Genomic DNA, 20,852 nt, shown 5'->3' with positions numbered 1-20,852 from the left:
CATCACATGTTGTCACACAGTGTTGTACCAGTACAAAACAAAACCAGCTATGGAATCTGTTTTTAGGTTGCCATACATAATAGAATGAATGAATGAAGACAAATAAATACACAATAGGACATTAAAAATCATGACAATAAAAAACAAACAAATCATGACAATGAAAAACAAACAAACAAATCATGACAATAAAAAACAAACAAACTAAATAATTTCAGTTAAATTGTTAAACTGTTGTCAGTGGTTTTAATTTCTATTATCCTATTGAGAGGGAATATCAATAAAAAAAAAAGAATTTATTTATAAAACAAATCATGGCTTTCTACCTGAAAAGTAAAACAAATCATGGCTTTCTACTTGAAAAGTAAAACAAATCATGGCTTTCTACTTGAAAAGTAAAACAAATCATGGCTTTCTACTTGAAAAATCAATGAGAAACAACGTATGTCCATAAAGTCCTTGTTTATTCAATAAATTGCAAAAGATTGATATGTGTAAAATCTTTGCTATTGTACATTACCAAACTTTTTATGTTAAAAAGACATAGAAATTACCAGACGGCATAGTTCCAGCTGTTACACTTTTTTCAGGAGAAAATACTGGAGGTGGGCAGCTGTTACCATGTTCAGAAAGTACATATAAATTAGACGAGGGTTGGGTTGACTGGCCGTGTTAACTTGTTCAGAGAGTATATAGACATTAGAGTGCTCAATTATACTCCTGTTAACCTATTGAAAGAAGCAATAGAAAGTACAAGAGGGATCATTGAATGCCCCATATTACCTTTTTCAGGAGTATGCAGGAGGACTCAGTTTCCCTGTTACTATAGTAACTGGTGTTCTAGTAGAACATAGAAATTACCAGCTTAAGGTGGCCATATGGATGAGGATTGGGTATTTATTTTAGATTTTTAACTTGGCTTCCTACTTGAAAAATCAATGTGAGACAACATTGACCAAGTCTGAGTTTGTAACTAAATACATTGCAAAAAGCTAAAAAATAAAAATTGCAATTTATTGAATAAACATGAACTTTATGGACGTTTGTTGTTTCACATTGATTTTTCAAGTAGAAAGCATGATTTGTTGTATGAATTAAAAATCCAAAATAAATACCCAATCCTCATCCATATGACCACTTTGAGCAGTGCTGCTGTTTAAATTGCCTTGTTGATTGAAAATACTGAGTAGATTTATATTCATTGCAACATACTACCTTTGTTGTGTATACTAAGGAGTCTGATTCGGCTACTTTTGTGGTGTACCGGTATGTGCTAGGGAGTCTGATTTATGATTTACATATTAATCAGTGTACTGGGGTGCCTAATGAGTTGGTGCTGAATGAAAGTCCAAGACTAAAAGCTCCAATAACTGGCAGTCTATTTTATTCTGTATCACCCTGAGATATTAGGACCGTTTTGTATAAAGTAAATCTTGCTGTTTTGTTACTAGGCGATTATTTGATGAAGATGATGAACTTTCTGAAGTCAATCCCGATGCAGTGCCAAATGAAGTCCGGGATTGGCTGACTTCAACATTTACAAGACAGTTTAGTAAAGCCGGAAAACAGACGGATGAGAAACCGAAATTTAGAAGTATTGTCCAAGCTGTCAGAGCAGGAATATTTGTGGACAGGTAAGTTAATAAAGTCTTTTGAAAATCCTCAAAAATCACATTGAAATGGGTCTTTTTCTCTAGTATATACACTGGAGGCACTGCGTTGCATCGTAGACCCTTTCATATAGTAGGGGCTATGGTTGCATAGAAAATGTATCATTTTGAAGTAAACATAATTGTATGCATTCTGTCTAAAGGTCTATCTATTATAATTTGTTTTCAGTTACTCGTTTCAAATATTGTTTTTCAAGACTAACAATGCCTAGGTGTCTCATGGTGGTTCACGTTACTCACTTTAGAACTCAAAGTGACAAAAATAACAACAGTGTAGAGTTATGAAAATATGGAACCAGGTTGATGTATTATGTGTTCAAAAAGGTAATCAATGCAAGGTAGATAAGAGGTTTTCACACCTGAATTCAAACTAGACCTTTAATCACTTTTCCATTATATGATCTGTTATCTATTTCAAGATATTAAAAAAAGCACAAAAAACAGAAAAAATCAAAAACCAACTCAAAACCGAAATGAACGGTACAGTTATTACAGCCACCTTTTTCTAAAGCTCTGCCAAACAACTGTTTTTCACACCTAGAGTTAAATCCTAATTCAAACTGGATCTCTAATCACTTTTTCATGATGTGATCCGTTTATCTATTCCAGGATATACAGAAGGTTGTCAGGAATGTCTGGTATAACGTATCCACCACAAGTCATCAATCTATTCAAAGTGAGTATTTCTACCTATACGTCTTTGAAATTGTCATAACATTATAAGTTGGGTCCTTGTTGTCATTCCGGTGCACCATAGCCCACAGACTTGACGTTCACTTTCAAATCTAGCGATCCGCCATTAGAATTTATCTCTAGATTTGACATTGTTAAAACTTAATATGAAAATCAATGTAGAGCAGTGGTACAATTGGTTGTCTTTGATATTACATATTGGTATGTCCTTCAGGTGCTCCATAGATTTGACATTGACTTTCAAATCTACTGATCCTCCATTTGAAATGATCTGTAGATTTGGAAATCTATTACAACGTTAAGTCTCTGAGCTAGGTGCATGCACCCAAGATGATAAACTGAAAATTGTATATGAAAATCAGTGTAGAACAATATGGTACATTGGTTTTCCAGTATGATTCCCAAATATTTGTTTTCATCCTTCCAAGGAAAATACAAGTGACTCAAAGGAACTGATATATTATTGTTTATTAGGGTGTCCTATGTGGATTTAAGAAATGAAATTATACAATACTTAAATATAATTTACACACACAAAAAAAAGTTATACTACTTGTCTTAGTTAGATTCGTGGTGATAAAACATATATGTCACAAGCAGCTTGAGGCTGACTGATGAATAATATGTACATGTAATGTCTAAAATAACATTAATATAATTTTATTAATCCGAAGTAAATTCAGAAATTCAAATATGGTCACCACTTTTGCCCTAGTATTAAAACAGGAGGAAACATATTACCATGGAAACCCTGCATTGTTTGGTTGAGTCAAACTAAACATCACCCTTCTTACATACAAATTTGGGAAAAAATTTATCAAACCCAGTTGACTTTGGGTAGGTTTCGAACCCAGACTGCAGTGTGGTAAGAAGTACATGAGCTAACTGCTTGACAACCCCAGGAATAACATTAACCAGAAGTGGAGTAAAAGTGAGAAATGAAACATTCAGCTAACATTATTTCTATGTGCTTCATGCACATATAGTGAGGTTTACAATTAGATATAAGAATATTTCTACAAACTTTGTTAAAGACAAATGGGGAAACTAATGGCCGTTCTGAATTTTCATCTTTTTAAGTACCACAGAACCAGTGATATACATTTGTAGATGTCCACTGTCATGATGTAGAATGACCAGAAAACAAATCCTATAGTTTTTGTTTTAGGATGTACAACTTTGCTTGCACTCAAATACAGCCTGGGTAATCCAGGACTTCATACATACCTGAATTCATACAGTATGATTGTACAACTCTTCTTGCACTCATTGCAAATACAGCCTGGGTAATCTAGGACTTCATACATACCTGGATTCCTACAGCATGATTGTACAACTTTGCTTGCACTCATTGCAAATACAGCCTGGGTAATCTACGACTTCATACATACCTGGATTCATACAGTATGACTGTACAACTCTACTTATACACTCATTGCAAATACAGCCTGGGTAATCTAGGACTTCATACATACCTGGATTCCTACAGCATGATTGTAATTATTATCTTATAATTGACTCTGTTGACTCTTGTCATTGTAGAATGTTGATGACTGGTCCTTCAATGTATTTGCCTTGAATGAAGTCAGTGAGAACCATGCCTTGAAATACATGGCATATGAACTTTTTACCAGATATGATCTTATCACAAAGTATAAGGTACGTATAGACTACACAATATCCCTTCCTCACTCTTATCTAAATTGAAGCCTTGAAGTCCTAGCCCGGAGAATTATTCTCTACATGTGTTCAGAATGATAATAGAACAGCTTGCTTTCTACTACACATACAAAATCCAGGTTTTCTTTTTCTTTTCGCAAATCTATGGTATTTTTTATCTCGAAGATTCAAATGATTGCATAATGTGCATTTTTATTCATTGAAGTATGTGTTCATGATAAAGATAGGTTAATAGTTAAGCTGTTTGGGGTTTGAAATCAATGAAAGTGTAAACTGTAAAGAGAAAGTTTGTCTGCGAAATATTGATCTATGTGTTCCTGATAAAGAGAGCTTAAGAGTTCAGCTACATAAGTTTTAAACCAATGAAAGTCTAAACTGAAATACGAAAGGTTGATTTGGTTCAGTAAACTTGTTCGTCTCTGTTGGTTTCATAACATGTATAGAATTATGGATCCATGTAGTTGTTCACTAATATAGTAAGCTTGGTGTGTCTCCTCACTCTTCTAACATCAAACCAAATCCCCTAGTGTACCACAAACATCGTTCTTTAATATCAAACACTAAGTGAATTCATCAATGTACAACTATCCCATGTGTATCAGGTCAGACTCACCTGTCTCAGAACTAATTTATTTCATTTAGGTCATATCCAACTACAAGAAAACCAGGTCAGAAAATAACTTTGAACTGAAAAAACTGTCAGGGAACTCTGGCCTAGTGTGTGAACTGTCTGTATAGTTGTGTAGAGAAGGCAAAACATCGTTTTAGACTCAGTCATAACAATTGGAAGTGTACAACTGGCGTTTCATTTATTAAGACATGTTGAAGGTCAACATATCTACACAAGTTCCCCAATTTTCTTTTCCTAAGTGACGGTAAAACAGGTAGCAGACTTCCCATCTCTACTTGCCATGGTTATAAAGGTTTGCAAAAAAAAAAAGCTGTGGTGACACCGGAATGAAAGTATAGAGAAGGCTACATAGTGTAGATTGTTACAACACAACTAGAATGGAAGTTGTATTTATTATTAATAATGGCTCTTTGAACAATTCATATAATCAGATTTATGAACAAGTAACAGTCTGTTTCTATCATTTGTACACTTGTTATTGCTATTCCCCCTCCCCCCCCCCCCTAATCCTAATCTGAAGTGTGCCTTCACTGAAATTCTCCATCACTGTTTAAAATGAACAAAGTGCTATACTACTAGTCTTTATAAATTCCACACAGTACTATACCAGTATATCAAAGTCAGGACCCAGCCTTGCAGCAATTCTACAGTTGACAGCGAAATTAAATTATTCCTCAGTAGCCTTGTTTGTTCAGCTTTGGGATAATATCCAAGTGACCTAAAGGGCCTTGTCAATAGCAATAAAAGATGTATTAACAAGACCTAAGGGGTCCTGTCACTACAAACAGATGATATGTGTAACCCTTGTCATTGTTAATCAGTGATACTCAATCATTGTCAGGTGTATAAATGAACAAAAATATTAGACATTAATAAAATAGATTTGTCAGCAAAGTTTATAAAACTTGAAAAGAAATATGAACAATTCAGAGTTGAAAAAATTTTTTTTTTTTAAAAATACAAAACTCGTGACATAAGGCATGCATTATTGTAGAATCGTGACCACACATAAATATATGTTTTAGTTTGAATGCTACAAATTACATTGCCTATAGGCAAATCTATCAATATTGTGGAAATAACATTTTTTGGCTGTCTATATCATGGGTTTGATTACAAATTATTTTGACTAATATGCATTCATCATGTCATTGCGACACTTTTAGATATATGGTGTTATTGTTGAGGGTAATAAGTATATATATGTATGTAGTTAAAATCTAACTGAGTTCCTTGGGTGTTTTACTGGGAATCTTTACCAGTTAAGGGTAGTAGTAAGTATGTAAAATCTACCTGAGTTCCTTGGGTGTTTTACTGGGAATCTTTACCAGTTAAGGGTAGTAGTAAGTATGTAAAATCTACCTGAGTTCCTTGGGTGTTTTACTGGGAATCTTTACCAGTTAAGGGTAGTAGTAAGTATGTAAAATCTACCTGAGTTCCTTGGGTGTTTTACTGGGAATCTTTACCAGTTAAGGGTAGTAGTAAGTATGTAAAATCTACCTGAGTTCCTTGGGTGTTTTACTGGGAATCTTTACCAGTTAAGGGTAGTAGTAAGTATGTAAAATCTACCTGAGTTCCTTGGGTGTTTTACTGGGAATCTTTACGAGTTAAGGGTGGTATTAAGTTGGTAAAATCTACCTCATGACTTCATCAGTCGTTTACCAAGGTTCCATATCAGTGTTTGTTACTGGTGATATTAAGGTACAATTTAGCAGTTTTCCAGTCATATTTTGCCTACTCATGTTTTATCAAGGATGGTTCGTAGGTAAAATCTACCTGAGACAGGATAAAAGTCTCTCTTCCTAGCCCTAGGCATACAGTGTAGATAGACAACAACATGATGGTAATATTGGGATTTTTCAAGGCTGGGGTTTTAAACTCCTCAAAATAGTTTAACCTTTCCTGTGAAATGCCACAGTGGAAAAGGTCACCAAGAATTCTCTAACAACTAAGTTAAAGAACAAAAGTTACATGTCATCATAATCAATGTTATTGTGAGTATTTCTATACTGTAATTTGTCTGCATATACAGAGACTCAATCTAATCTAATCTGGTTTAATCTAATCTAATCTAATCTAATCTAATTTGTCTTTGATCTTTTTATTCAGATTCCAGTGACAAGTTTTAATGCATTACTTGACGTGATGGAGGCTGGCTACAGTAAATTTAAGAATCCATATCATAATCTAGTACATGCTGCAGATGTCACTCAGACGATACACCATGTTATGGTTCATACAGGACTCATGGTAATAAAATCTTATGTATTTATATCTTTGCATGATCAAGGTCTGTTGTAGATGGATCAAAATGTCACATTCGTTTCCAATTTACCGTTCTATTAAAAGTAACTAAGTATATTTTACTGTCTTAGTATGGATGGATGGATGGATGGATGGATATAGATAGATAGATTAGGATATGGATGGATGGGCAGGTGTGTGTGCATGTGTGTGTGTGTGTGTGTGTGTCACAGTGTGTGTGTGTGTGTGCGTGTGTGCATGTCTGTCTGTCTGTCTGTCTGTCTGTCTGTCTGTCTGTCTGTCTCTGTGTGCGTGCACACGGCTGGGGTGGGATAACCAGACAAATGGACCAACATATGTATATATGTATGATGAATATTTGTATTTGAGGGGATTATGTTCAAATGGAATTGCATAGTGTATTTATTAGATAAATGAATAAACTTTACATGACAAATACAATTTGTTCAGTTGTGCTACAGTCTTTACATGAACTACACAAGAAATGTAATTATGATGCTTGTATTGACCATTAAGAAATATTTTCATTTTAAGTAGCTTAAGTTACTGCAACACAAATATGCTATAATAGTAATTGCTGTTAATGTTTCAAATATGATTTTTTTTTTTTTCTTTGTTTCCTGTAGCATTGGCTAACAGATTTAGAAATTTTTGCCTGCTTACTTGCTGCACTTATCCATGACTACGAACACACAGGAACAACAAATAATTTTCATGTCAATTCAAGGTAGGTTGTTATATCCCTATGATTATGCATGTGTTATAGAAACAAAAGTTTACTGATACTCAGTACATTGGCAGTGGTTGCCCAGATAAGGGTAATTCTTTAGATTGAGCTGGGGGAACCTGATGCGTTGTGTAAACACCCTAAGTTTACATGTTTTTTGTGACACTGATCTGAGATATGTTGTGACAGTTGAAATATGGTTTTGTTTAGGATAGCCACCTTGTTCACCTCACATGAGTTCTGTCTATTGCTGAGTGTAAAATATGGTACAGGACAGTTTGTGTATGTTTTTATGCATGCATGGCTGTCTTAAATTGCTACCATATAAGCTAAAGTGTTGTGCATTTCATTTGAACATAGCACAAAGATAACACATAACATTGTATATACATATATGGCTCATACAATTCTAGGTACCTGAACTAGAATATTACTGTCTAGGCACATCATAAAATAATGAAAATTAGATTTCTTGGTGGTAACAGCTGTACTGAGGATTTTGAGAGAAAGACAAGGCATTAGGAAGAAAATTGTCAAGGATATCAGACAAAATTTATATCATCTTTATTGAACAAAGCAGTCATGCAAACAAACACAAATGCTCCCATTAACACATATATGCCTCCTGTCCCCTGTGGTTGTTGAACATATACGCCGACTGTTTCCTGTGGCATATGGTTGCTGAACATAAATGCCTTCTGCCCCCTGTGGTTGTTGAAAAAAATAATCCAATATTTCCACTTTCTCCATTTTCTGTATGCATTGGACAGGTCAGAAATAGCACTTCTATATAATGACAGAGCAGTTCTGGAAAACCATCACATTAGTGGTGCATTTAAAGTGATGTTAGACGAAGATAAAAATATACTGGTCAATTTATCCCAAGAGGAATACAGGTGAGTAGCAGGCCTAGATTATGTATTTAGGATATGTGAAAGATAAACATTGAATGATCATTATTTAGTGTATGTTTAGTATACACTTAATGGAGCTGTAAAATATAGCTTAGAAGTGCCAATATTTACTTTATACAGTGTGTGTGTTAGCTAGCTTACTTTAGAAGTAGGAGATTAATGTAAATTGCCTGGTATTGGCTTTCTATAGTTTATTTCCATTAGACTGAGGAGTTTGCAAATATTTACTATTAATTTACTATGAATTATTAGTTCTAGTGTAGTATAGTCCAGGGTATAGTCATAGGTTCCATAGAATCCATGCTGTCCTTGTTTTAGTATGGAGTCATTTTCTTGATCAAATTAAAATGGCCAAGCTGAGTTTTAAAGCTTTTTACTCAAGTGAAAATACTTGGATGAAACCTTGATTACACTATTCTAGTATAATATTAAAGTTGCCGCACGCTTCCTTAGACTCTCTCACAGTCCTTGAAGCATCGCATTGTTAAAAGGGCTGTTTTGTATGTAACGATATCTACTGCATAATTGTACTGTGGGTCCTCATGGACTACATAGGGGTACTCATTTGTTGACATGTTACTGTGATGTCTGAGATGCAGTAACATGTCAACAAATGATTAGCCCTGTGTCGTCGATGAAGGCCCACAGTACAAGGATATTCTAGTACAATTATTCGGCAGATATTGGTACATACAAAACAGCTAATAGTGATGCTCCCGAGGATTGGTGAGAGAGTCTAATGCCTCCTAGAACATTACAAATGTCTGGCATTGTTAGATCAGTTTATTGCATATGTAGGGATTTCCTCAACATTTTTTTTGTATTAATGATACATGATGTCATGGAGTCATATGTAGTACTAATGTTTTCAGTAGTACACTGCCATGCAAATGCAAATACCAACAGTTTGCATGCACACCGATGCAAGTAATCACTGGTACATCATACATTTTGTATGTGGTGACAACAGCGCCCTCTAGTGAACAAGACTGACATGTTACAGTTGAAAGCTCTGTCAATATATCAAATTATGTGTGTATTGGTTGAAATTTGAGTACTTCATGTTTTATGTTTTTGATTTAATTTTCAGGGATTTTAGATCTCTTGTGATTGATATGGTGCTGGCTACTGATATGTCTTATCACTTCCATCAAATCAAACAAATGAAAAACCTACTTAGTGTACCTGAAAAGTAAGTCTTTGAAAACTTCATAACATAAAGCATAATTGCACAATGTTACACATACTTAATAAACAAACTTCATTCATCTTTTTCTTCTTTTTTTTTTTTTTTTTTTTTTTTTTTTGGGGGGGGGGGGGGGTCTTAACATTCCACTAGCTGTAACTGAAGTATCATTTGTAGATCAGGCAACCAACAATATATCCACTGAAAATTGTTAAAATACCAATAAATGAATGTTGCACATGGTAATTGGAGGTGGATTTTATCCACAAAAGTAATACAGTAACAGGTTAAGATAATGATCACATTGGGTTTGGACCCAATAATCAATTTTTTGGCTTTATTGCACCATACTATGTGTACAGTTACACAAAAATATTTTCCTACAGGTGATTCAACAATACTTCATGTGTAGTATTATGAATAAATCATTACGTCTAACAAATCCGTTTCATAAAATGTACCAGTTACAGCTAGTGCAGCTTTAACAAGTTGATAATATCTATTAATAGAATACAATATATTTTATTACTAGTCACTATACGAAAAGTCATATTTGACCATGTCTTTCCACCGGGGTAAATCTTTAGCAGAGGATGTGTAAATGTGAGTATGAGAGAAAGTGACACCTTTGACTTAATTTACCCCCGATGATCTCTCACCTGGGGGTTGTAGACAGTCAAAAGTGGTACTGCGTCTCGTACTACCCCTGGACAGAGATGGTTGTTAGGTGGGTCACACGTAGGGTAAAGGTTGGGTAAAGGTGGGTAAATTTGACTTTTTGTATCAGGGAGAAACTGAAATGTCTGCTTTGAAACATACAAAAATGATAAACATTTGTAAAAAAAAAACACACCAAATAAACAAAGCAAAATAATACATACATAGACTTTAATCAAAAGAATTAAACATTACAGATAAAAACAAGATAATTGCCCTACCTAATCATGCATTCAAATTAGTTACAGCTCTTAGGAGAAAAGTATGTATAAAACATTGGATATGACACGTGTAATGAGTCATAAGTAACTTAGTCTTTTTTTTTTACTCAGACTCTTGTTTGGGGTGGTCTCGTAGGCAGAGCCCCCAACAGCGAGAGTCTGGGTAACAGAGACTATAAGTAATTCAGCTATCTCACTTGACTGACATTTGTATTTCAGCATAGACAAACCTAAAGCACTGTCATTAGTTCTACACTGTGCTGATATAAGTCACCCAGCCAAAGACTGGCCCATACACTACAAATGGACAGAATTTTTGATGGAAGAATTCTTTCGGCAGGTAAGCAGTGAAACTTAGATTTTTAAGGACATATTTATAATAAACACATTTTATACTGCACTCAACCTGTGACGAAAATCTCATGACAACATGTACAAAGCACAACTATTACTTGAAAAAAAACCGCACACACACATTGGTGTCGGCTGAAAATTCATTGTCCATTTGTATGAGCACCCTCAAACTACAAGCAACAAAATTATTTTGTTTTTACATCCGTCTTCAAGTACACACATCTTCATTGGTTGACAAAAATTAATATTATTGTGAATTGTGTTTCATCGATCTTAAGATCTGACTATTTTTTTACTTGTGGAAAGAAAGTTCTCTGAACAAGAAATACAATCCTTTGGTGTCTGTTGAATATTCATTAATTGGCATCGTATGGTGTGAGCGCCCTCAATGTACAAATGGAAAGTTACTTTGTTTTTACATCTTGGCCAAGTTGATGGGTTGTTAGAATGTATTTTACTTTAAAATTTATTTTATTTTTAATCAAGTCTTGTAGCATTGATGAGTGTATATTTTGTCGCTTGTGGAAAGGAAAAGTTCTCTTTCCTAAATCATTGGACATAATAATTGTTGGAAATTACCAAAGTTTTCATCAAAGTTTTTTGTTTGCCAAGGACTAGTCTAGCTTTTATATGGCAAAGATATGCACTTTGATTTTCAAGAAATAATTTCCACAAGTGTGTTTTTCTTGCGACTTGCTTGATTTTTGTAAATGCAAGAGTGATTGCAAGACTGTCCAGGTCTGTATACCTGTACTTGCTTCAAGGCTACATATTTTGTGATTATAATTTTCTGATGTTTTGTTTACTCTTCTAGGGAGATAAGGAACAAGAACTTGGTTTACCATTTTCACCACTTTGTGACAGAAATACAACAATGGTTGCAGAATCTCAAATAGGTAGAATGTTTTATAATTATTTCAAATAATGTAGTAAGAGTCTAGTAATTTGATTACAAGTTGGGGAGGGGGTGGGGGTGGGGGGGGGGGCAATGTGAAGCTACTACAAGGTTGTCACTGATTGGGAAACATACATATAATTTATCACTCATTAACAATACAACCAACAGATGTACTTGTTTCCTTTGTTTCCTTCAACCAATCAGAATGGACCTTATAAAGTGCTTCATATTATCTGATGTGTTCAAAAATCTGTGTCATATATTAACTTTGACCTTTTGACCATAATAGCAACACAGAGATGTGTATTATTGTTTGATATATGTATTTTTCAAATGAAAGTCAAACTATGCCTAATCTTTTCACTATTTATCAATTTTCAGGTTTCATAGATTTCATTGTAGATCCCAGCTTTCAAGTTCTGGGTGATATGTTAACTAAAATCATCCCCACTGGAATTGGTTCTAGGACTATAGATGAAACAAGTAGCATTGGTGAAAGTGGAGGGGAGTCGCATAGTGAAATGAAGAGTAGTGGTAGCTTAGCAACAAGGAGAATTGGTAGTTCAAGCAGTGCAGATTCTCCAGTTAATGTAACCAGGTCGTGGGCTGATCCGTTGCAACTTAATAAACATTTATGGAAGGAAAGAGCAAAGAAAGGTGAGTTAATATGCCATCCTCTTTGTATTTGTCAAGAGAAGGAGATTGTGGTAAATATGATGTCATCATCATGAGTGGTTTTCCCATAAACCCTTGCAAGAGTGTCATGACAGATTGTGGTAAATATGATGTCATCATCACCAGTGGTTTTCCCATAAATCCTTGAAGGAAATACCCAAAACAAGTTATCTTCTTCCACTTTTGATTGGGAAACAGACATGTTTTGAACAAATCACTTGTCATTCCTCTGACAGATTGATCCAAATTTGCCAGAGGTGAGAAAAGGTTATAACTGTTTCTCAATCACAAGTAGAAGAAGAGAACTTGTGTATATATCATAGTGCTTCCATGATGAACATACATAGTGTTATAAGATTCAAATGGTGTAAATTATAAACATACTATTTCATCACCTAAATCATAAGTTGATAGCAGTAAAATGCAGAATGAAGTCTGACTGGACTTTACCTATAAGTTGATAGCAGTAATCAGTATAAATGTATTGAAGGCAGAAATAAGTTTGACTGGACTTTTCCTTTAAGTTGATAGTAGTAATCAATACAAGTGTACTAGAGGTAGAAATAAGGTCTGACTGAACTTTACCTATAAGTTGATAGTTGTAATCAGTACAAATGTATTGAAGGCAGAAATATACCTGGATAGACTTTTCCTTTAAAATATTCATTTAATAGGGAACTTGCTCTCCTCAATGTGATGATATCAAAACTTTGTTTCTGATATTTACACAAGTGGAAGAAGAGCCCTGGCGACTAGTTTGAGTGTTGCCACCTGCTTGACGCTTTGTAAATTTGATTCTCTTCAAAAGATCTTGAAGCTAAAGCAGCTGCAGAGGCTGCCAATGCAGAGAGTGCAGAGAATGAAGTGACAGCGGGGGAACAACCAACAGACTGTAGCAGTGACTCAGGTGTTGATAGTACATGCAAAGACGATACTCTACCAACAGCCACTAATAACAGTGCTGCAATAACAGGTAAGGTCAGGGGAACATGCAGTCAGTCCCTACAAACATTATTTTAAAAAATCATTCATTTACACTTACAAGCATGACAAAAGCCTTCTTCACATGGACAACTGATTAGAATCGTAACTACTACCATTATTGGTGTCAGTATTTGTATTTCCAGTTCAATTCAGTATCCCAGGTATGGACCTGATAGGTTTTGAAGTCTGTGTAAAACTGAATTTGACATTTTGGTCATGGTTCCCCCACCCCTACATCTGACCATAGCTATGTTCAAATGCACACACATAGCAAATCAAGACCTGCCTTACAGTTAAACACTGCAATAAGACACATTGTGGTTGGTTAAAAGGAGCAGTCTTATTTGGACATTACCAGTAATCACAATTGATCAGATGTAGGGGATAGCAATCAAAATGAAAATGTAGATATATAAAACAAACAATGCTACAAACAAACCATCAGATTTGATCATTTTCCTGATTTTTTGTCACATGTAAACAAGGCTTTTGTTGTTGTGATATTTTTACCATGTATGTTTTCATTAATCATTCATTTCATTCATTTCTTACTTGCTGCAGCCAAGACACAACAAATGTTCAAGTCTGCAATGTATAAACATACTGTTACCATGCCAATAATTGTACAAGTTAGGTGGAGGTCAATTTTATCAAGAAGTACGACAAGAACAAATTGAAATTGTAATCACGTTGAGGGCACCCTAACATCAATTTGATTGGATATATTGCACCATATGTGTACAGCTACATTTACCTATAGGTGATTTAATAATACAATTCAAGGTGTACAATATTGTTCGCAAGCCATTATATCTATAACAAAATGGTTTCAATTGTCCCATAGTCCTTTGCATCTGAGCATGCTCAGTCGGGATTACAAGTTCCCTCTTGTCTCATATTCCTTTGACCCGGTTCAGTGTTGTAAACAGTATGATTGTGCAATAAATTATAATATTACACCCTCAAATTTCATTATGTATCTAACATACATGTATGTTCATTTTTCATAATTTCATTATCGTAATAGATGGATATTTCACATGTATGTAGAATCTACACGGTCAATGTCAATGTCCACATTAGCTGTTGCTTTTACCCATTCTCTAGTTGCTGTGCTGTTGATGTACTCTCAAAATTAATAAATCAGCTGTGATGTCCTGTCTAATTACAGAAATGATCTATAATATTGTTATAGGATTCCTATAAGACCTATAATATTCCTATAGGATTCCTATAGGACTGATCGTTCCTATAGGACTGTCCTAAAAGATTCCTTTAAGACTATCCTAATTCCTATAGGAATTGTAAAGTATTCCTTTAAGAAAGGGGCCAAAATACTATAAGATCTTATAGGAATAATCTTTTAGGAATACTATAGACCATTTCCGTAAGAGAAGAGAAACAATGTATGATTGCACCCAAAACTTTGAAATATTAATATGGATTTGAATGTTTGTTTTCAAACATATAGGGCTATTAAAAATAAACAATCACAGCATTATTGTTGAGACAGAATTTGATTAAAGTTTCGAATTGACTTAGGAATGAAAAGAGATACAGCTATTGTGGATATAAGCAGATATCATGTCTATTTGTTAAGGTAGAATGCGCCTCAGGGACTTAATTCATTGTTCTTAAAATCTCATCAAACTTTGCCATGTGAAAGTTTGTTCCTGTCCATCTAAAATACTAAAAGGAATTTGGGGTTCACAGTCTTGTTTTCAAGGAAATTGGCAATCTTATATTTTCCTATGGTTGACACAGGTTGCCATATTACAAAGTAACAGAAGTAGTTCAATATTCAAATAATTGTCATGACTCTGTATAAACTAGACTCTCTCACAGCCCTCAGAGCTTCGCTTTACTAAAATTAAAGCTAAACGAATTATTTTGTATGTACCAATGCCAGCTATATAACCATACTTGAATATCCTTGTACTGTGCGCCCTCATCGACCATGATAGAGATAACCATTCGTTGACGTGTGACTGCGATGCGCCATGTTTTCGGGCTTCGCGAAAATACGGAGCATCGCAGTCACACGTCAACGAACAGATATCTCTATGTGGTCGATGAGGGCGCACAGTACAAGGTCATTCGAGTACGATGATGGAGTACGTTATGTAGATGGTATCGGTACATACAAAATAATATATTTAGTGTTAATTTTAGTAAAGCAAAGCTCCGAGGACTGTGAGAGAGTCTATGTATAAACATGCCATCTGTATTCATCTATGTGAGTGAGATGATTTCTGAGACACATTCTACAACTTAACTACATTTCACTAGATTTCTACGCCAAGGCCAAATAAAAATGAATGGTGTGGTTCTGATAATCTGAATTTGTAAGTTTTCTTTAGTTTATGAATATGACAGCATTTAAATCAGAAATAAGTAAAAATTATCTTTGAAAGGTTTCAAACAGAATCACACCTATCATTTATTTGACCAAATGCTTGCTGGTTTATTTACTTGTTCATCTCTACATTTCTATTTTATTTGTCTAGATTCCTGATTCTTTGCTATGCTTCTCTTGATTTATTTTATTACTTAAAGCCAATAGGAAATAAAAATATGATAAATTAATACTTACTATTGCCATGATCAAACGTGGACCAGGATTCTGTTTCTTCATCTATATTCATGCCCTGCTGCACTCTGCAATTGCTATCTGACAAAATAGAAAGATGAAAAGTGTACATGTACTATGTGTATACTTTTTCAATTTCAAGTACATTTAGGGACGATCGCACAAAGCTCAACAAACAAACATTGTTTGTTTAGGTCAAAAACCCCTAAACAAACATTCACATATGACGTAAATCATGATGCAAAATATACTGGTAAAACCACTGCAATCGGTGTGATACATTGAGTTCAACCTTATATGAACCTGTTTACTGAGACGATAGTATGAAACACATCAAAATACTACCGGAAACCCAGAACTGTATCTTACATTAGAAGTAAATTTTTAGCAACTTGTGCAATCGTCCCTTTAATTCTTGGTTATAGCAATGTCAAGTAAAATATGCCGATTGTACCTTGCGATACAGTAAGAAAGGAATCTGTATCATGCAAATTAAAATGACTTTGCAAAATTTTATGAATTATGATTTATATAAAACACATCTTTAGACATTTGAAAATAGACTTTCTGTCAGAAATTCTAAGCCCTAGTCATTATTCTGTAGATAATAAGAGCAGATTACTTGTACATAATTGTATTCTTCCAGGGGGATTAAGGAAGTATAAAAGACTGTTGTGCTGGTATAGGTCTGTGCTAGAGATAATATTGTAAAGCGCACAATATAAATATTAACATTATTAGTACAAGTGTTATAGAGTAACCCTGAGAACTTTTCATAAGTTGTACACAATTTAGTCTTTTCAAAGAAGTGCCAATGTTGTAGTTTAACCACTATGTTTACAGTCAAGTGTTCTTTACCTATAAGTGAAGATGCGTTAAATTTTACACACAATACACTACTCACTTTTGAAAAGCAAACTTTTCTTTTAGTGCTGTATAGTTGATATCCATGGAATTGTCTGTGTGTTGATAATCTTTCATCTAAATACACTTTAGATGTACAATCCTCATCCTAAACAAGGATAAAGACAGGGATTATAATATGGACTTTTACAGGTATAAATAAGAACAGGGCTACCAATACATTGTGTTTATGGGATACAAAAGTATCATAGTGGTATATGTTAAGATTAACAGATTCTATCAAATAGTACAATTTTCTTAATTTTGTGGGATAATACTTGTATATGTATAAGATTCAGAGAGTCCAACTAACATATCAAAGTTTTTTTAAGAACATCAATTGTTCACATCAAATGGACTCATATGTTTGTTTTTAATTTGTTGTCTTTCCAGATCATTCAAAGTGAAGGTAAATTTCACTGTTCCCTTTTTTTATCCGTTTTCTTTTTTAAGAAATGAAAGAAACCAGTCGAATTGTGAAATGAAAAACCTAATGGAAGTCTTCTTGACTTATTAAAATCAATATCCATTCCTGACTTTGTAGTTAATCTTTCCACGTAAGGCCAGCCTGTCACTCTAATTATCTATTTGTATGAAGACACCTGTTAAGACAGTTTCATAGAAAAGACAGTTTTAGTCAAACTTGGCCTAGCAGGTTTCTTTGCTATTAGACTGCAAAATAGTTCATACTTTCAATCCGTTATATTCTCAAATCAAATAAAAGTAACAGTATTGATTATTTAATATCGATACGCATGGAAATCAGGGGGATATTTTTGTCACAAATACAAAATAACATCAAAATCATTATGCATTATGAATATTGAAATGATAGTAAAAATATTTAATAACTTAGAAAACATATCATTTCAATCATCTTTTTCCCAACCATTTTACAAGACCCTTTTACTATTAATAGTATTATCTCTTGATGAAGCAGTCTATATCTTAGGTTATTCAAATGTTAAATATAACTTATTAATATTAGTAAACTATCATTGTACCTTCTATTTAGACTTTGCTGTATTTTGGATAACCCTTTATCAATGGACAATTGAATGTTACTTTGAAAGTGTAAACTCTGAGTCTTGAATTCTTACAAAGTCAAACATTTCTGTTTAAATTCACAATTCTTTTATTATATGATTAGGGGGTTCAAGGAGACTAATATATATATATATATATATATATACCTTACTGAGGAAATTTACATAATATACAGTGAAACAATGACTGATTTAAAGTAATGTACATCGTATCATATTGATTATACAACCTGTAACACTCAAGTAAAGTGATTCCACTATGTGCATGTGCCATACCAATGTATACCATTCTTATCAAATTTACTACTAACACTGTTGAACACTGCTTTAAATATAATGTTAGAATGTGGCCCTTCTAATGTACTGGCGTAGTTCATTTGTAAACAGTGTTATGGAGTCATCATGATGGTTGAATGGTTAGAGTGCTTAATCCTATGCACTAACAGAGGCTACAGAGAATTGTATGCTCCCAGGAGTTTAGGAAGTATAAAGAGCCTTTGTGCCATTATAGGTCCATATCAGCAGTGACAATTATAAAGTGCTTTGAGCACAGTGTGAGAAAGTGCTATTAAAACTAACATTATTAATATTATGTTGCCCACAAGCAATAATTAAAAGAAATTTGTGAAAATGAACGCTTTAAAATGTGGCACTCAGTGGAAATCTTTTACTTGAGTGTTACATATTGTACAATGTACATTGTAATTATCGGAACCACACTTGATGTGTTTCTACCACAACCAATCTTGTATGTTTGATGGTTGAATTAAATGTACCTATCACTGTGAAGACACTTTATCAAGGGTCTGTCAAAGAGAAAATGTTGCCATTGCAGCTAGTTTAAGCATCCTGTCCACATGGTCTGTTGTTGTCCAGAATACAGCAAACACTAAATAAGAAACACAACGCTAATGGATTGATAGCTATTATAAACTAAATGACTCACCTAACAGCACCATTAGTCCACAAACTAAAAGTTAGAGATACTGACTGCAAGTTAACTAACCTAGGAATAGCTCCCCCTCATGTCTTGAGTGATCCTTTTAGTAATAATTTCAGTAATTTTTGGTTTAATGTTTCTCTTTATCCATCTCCACAGTCTTAAGTTTTTAAGTTCACCAGCATGCACTGACTTGCGTGTTATCTCTCTTGTCTTTCAGATATTCTCTCTATATATGCATGGTGTTTCCAAATACATTCACATTTATATATATTGTATGTAATGCTTTTAACATTTGCATGCAATTACTTCTAATTCTATATATTCAGTCTTTCCTTATTATACAACTAACTATATAGAACTAACGTAGTATAATCAAACATTAATGGGGAAATGCCATGCCACGAATTAAAGGTATTTTCATAAACTTTGGGTTCTGGAGAGTCATTTCATGATTTTACATCAAATAAATTTTCACTAGGTTGCCAATAAACAAACTTATGGTTCTTTCAGTATTATACCTTTGCCTCACGGTCTTTGGAAACATGAATATGCATTAGATGAACAATGCATATTCATAACCCCTCAATGATTATTTCCTTCAGACAAATGGTCACTTCTTGGTATGGCGTTCCCATTTATTAAAGGTAGTATGCACATTGGAATTAAGAATTAAAAATGAAATATAGTATCAGATAAAGGTATCAAAAAAAAGTGCCACCATGCATTTTTGTGAATTAGAAAACAAAGTTTAAAAGTAGAATTTAAGGAAATGAACTGCTTAACAAGCCGTTGTTGGCAAAACATTCAAAACAAAATGGCAGATGAGCACATGTCAAACATGCAAGCATTAGTGACTGGCAACACATCAAAACAAGATGGCTGGCCTCTGTGTGTACATGTAAACCACATACAACACGGATGATTGGCAACTTTTTGCAAAGTATTCAATACACACTTTCATGTGATTAAAGTTTGCTAGAAATTAAAAGTTATTTGTTTTTGTCGTAAAACTCAGTACCACATGTGCATACTCCTTTAATGCTGTAGTCTTTAAAATTGAATGTCTCAGCAGAATAATATCTTTTCTATCATATTAAACACACTAGAAAGAAGACGTGTACCTCACAGTGTGACTGTATTCACTCGTTCAAAATCAGGATCAACTGTTACATCGGCACTCAAGGTTCAACTCAAAGCCAGGCCTCATTCGTCTTCATCAATACCAACTTCTCCTCCACCAGCTTTTGTATCATCAACATCATCCGCTGCTACCATGGTAACTGTATCTGAAAACCACGAGGGTGATGGAAATGATGCAAGTTAAGAAACAAACTTTCAAAGTGTACAGAATAGACATCCAGATTATTGTAGAGAAATAGTAATGTCGTAACTCTAGAGGAAGACATATTTAAATGTAACCTTTGTAGATTTCTGTTTATCATGTGTATTTCATTTGAATTGTTTTTCAGCCTTGAAGCATGGTTGGCTGATTTAGGACATTAGACCAGAAATTGATTTTATTTGATAAATATTTTTAGGGTTTAAGACTTTATAAGGGTGTTAACTTTGAGGCAAAGTCACTGTTCCAGGACTATACAACAACTTTGACAAGTCAGAATCCACAAGTATATAACAGTTCATCTGGCCAAAGCACAGACATATTTGACATAGGTACAATTTGGCCTAGACAGAAAAATACTGTGGTTAGTCAAATTCCACAACCATGAAGATTAATATTTGACCATTTGTACCAGA

General features: G+C 34.1%; 1 protein-coding gene across 1 annotated transcript in view; it reads left to right on the top strand.

The window, feature by feature from the left end:
• LOC144451063 (dual specificity calcium/calmodulin-dependent 3',5'-cyclic nucleotide phosphodiesterase 1A-like) overlaps positions 1-20,647 on the top strand; it is a 144,328-nt gene extending 123,681 nt beyond the window's left edge. Inside the window, exons 3-14 of the mRNA XM_078141823.1 lie at positions 1,452-1,634; positions 2,280-2,346; positions 3,906-4,022; positions 6,784-6,924; positions 7,566-7,666; positions 8,437-8,562; positions 9,671-9,772; positions 10,924-11,044; positions 11,873-11,954; positions 12,338-12,613; positions 13,440-13,604; positions 20,204-20,647. Of these exons, the coding sequence (XP_077997949.1) occupies positions 1,452-1,634; positions 2,280-2,346; positions 3,906-4,022; positions 6,784-6,924; positions 7,566-7,666; positions 8,437-8,562; positions 9,671-9,772; positions 10,924-11,044; positions 11,873-11,954; positions 12,338-12,613; positions 13,440-13,604; positions 20,204-20,421 (1,699 nt within the window). The 3' untranslated portion in view covers positions 20,422-20,647. The remainder of the gene's footprint in view (positions 1-1,451; positions 1,635-2,279; positions 2,347-3,905; positions 4,023-6,783; positions 6,925-7,565; positions 7,667-8,436; positions 8,563-9,670; positions 9,773-10,923; positions 11,045-11,872; positions 11,955-12,337; positions 12,614-13,439; positions 13,605-20,203) is intronic.
• The last annotated feature ends 205 nt before the right edge of the window (positions 20,648-20,852 follow it).

This window comes from Glandiceps talaboti, chromosome 20 (assembly GCF_964340395.1).
Source record: "Glandiceps talaboti chromosome 20, keGlaTala1.1, whole genome shotgun sequence".
Lineage (NCBI taxonomy): Eukaryota > Metazoa > Hemichordata > Enteropneusta > Spengelidae > Glandiceps > Glandiceps talaboti.
Note: the sequence above shows the minus strand (reverse complement) of the source record. Positions and strands in the feature narration are given on the sequence as shown.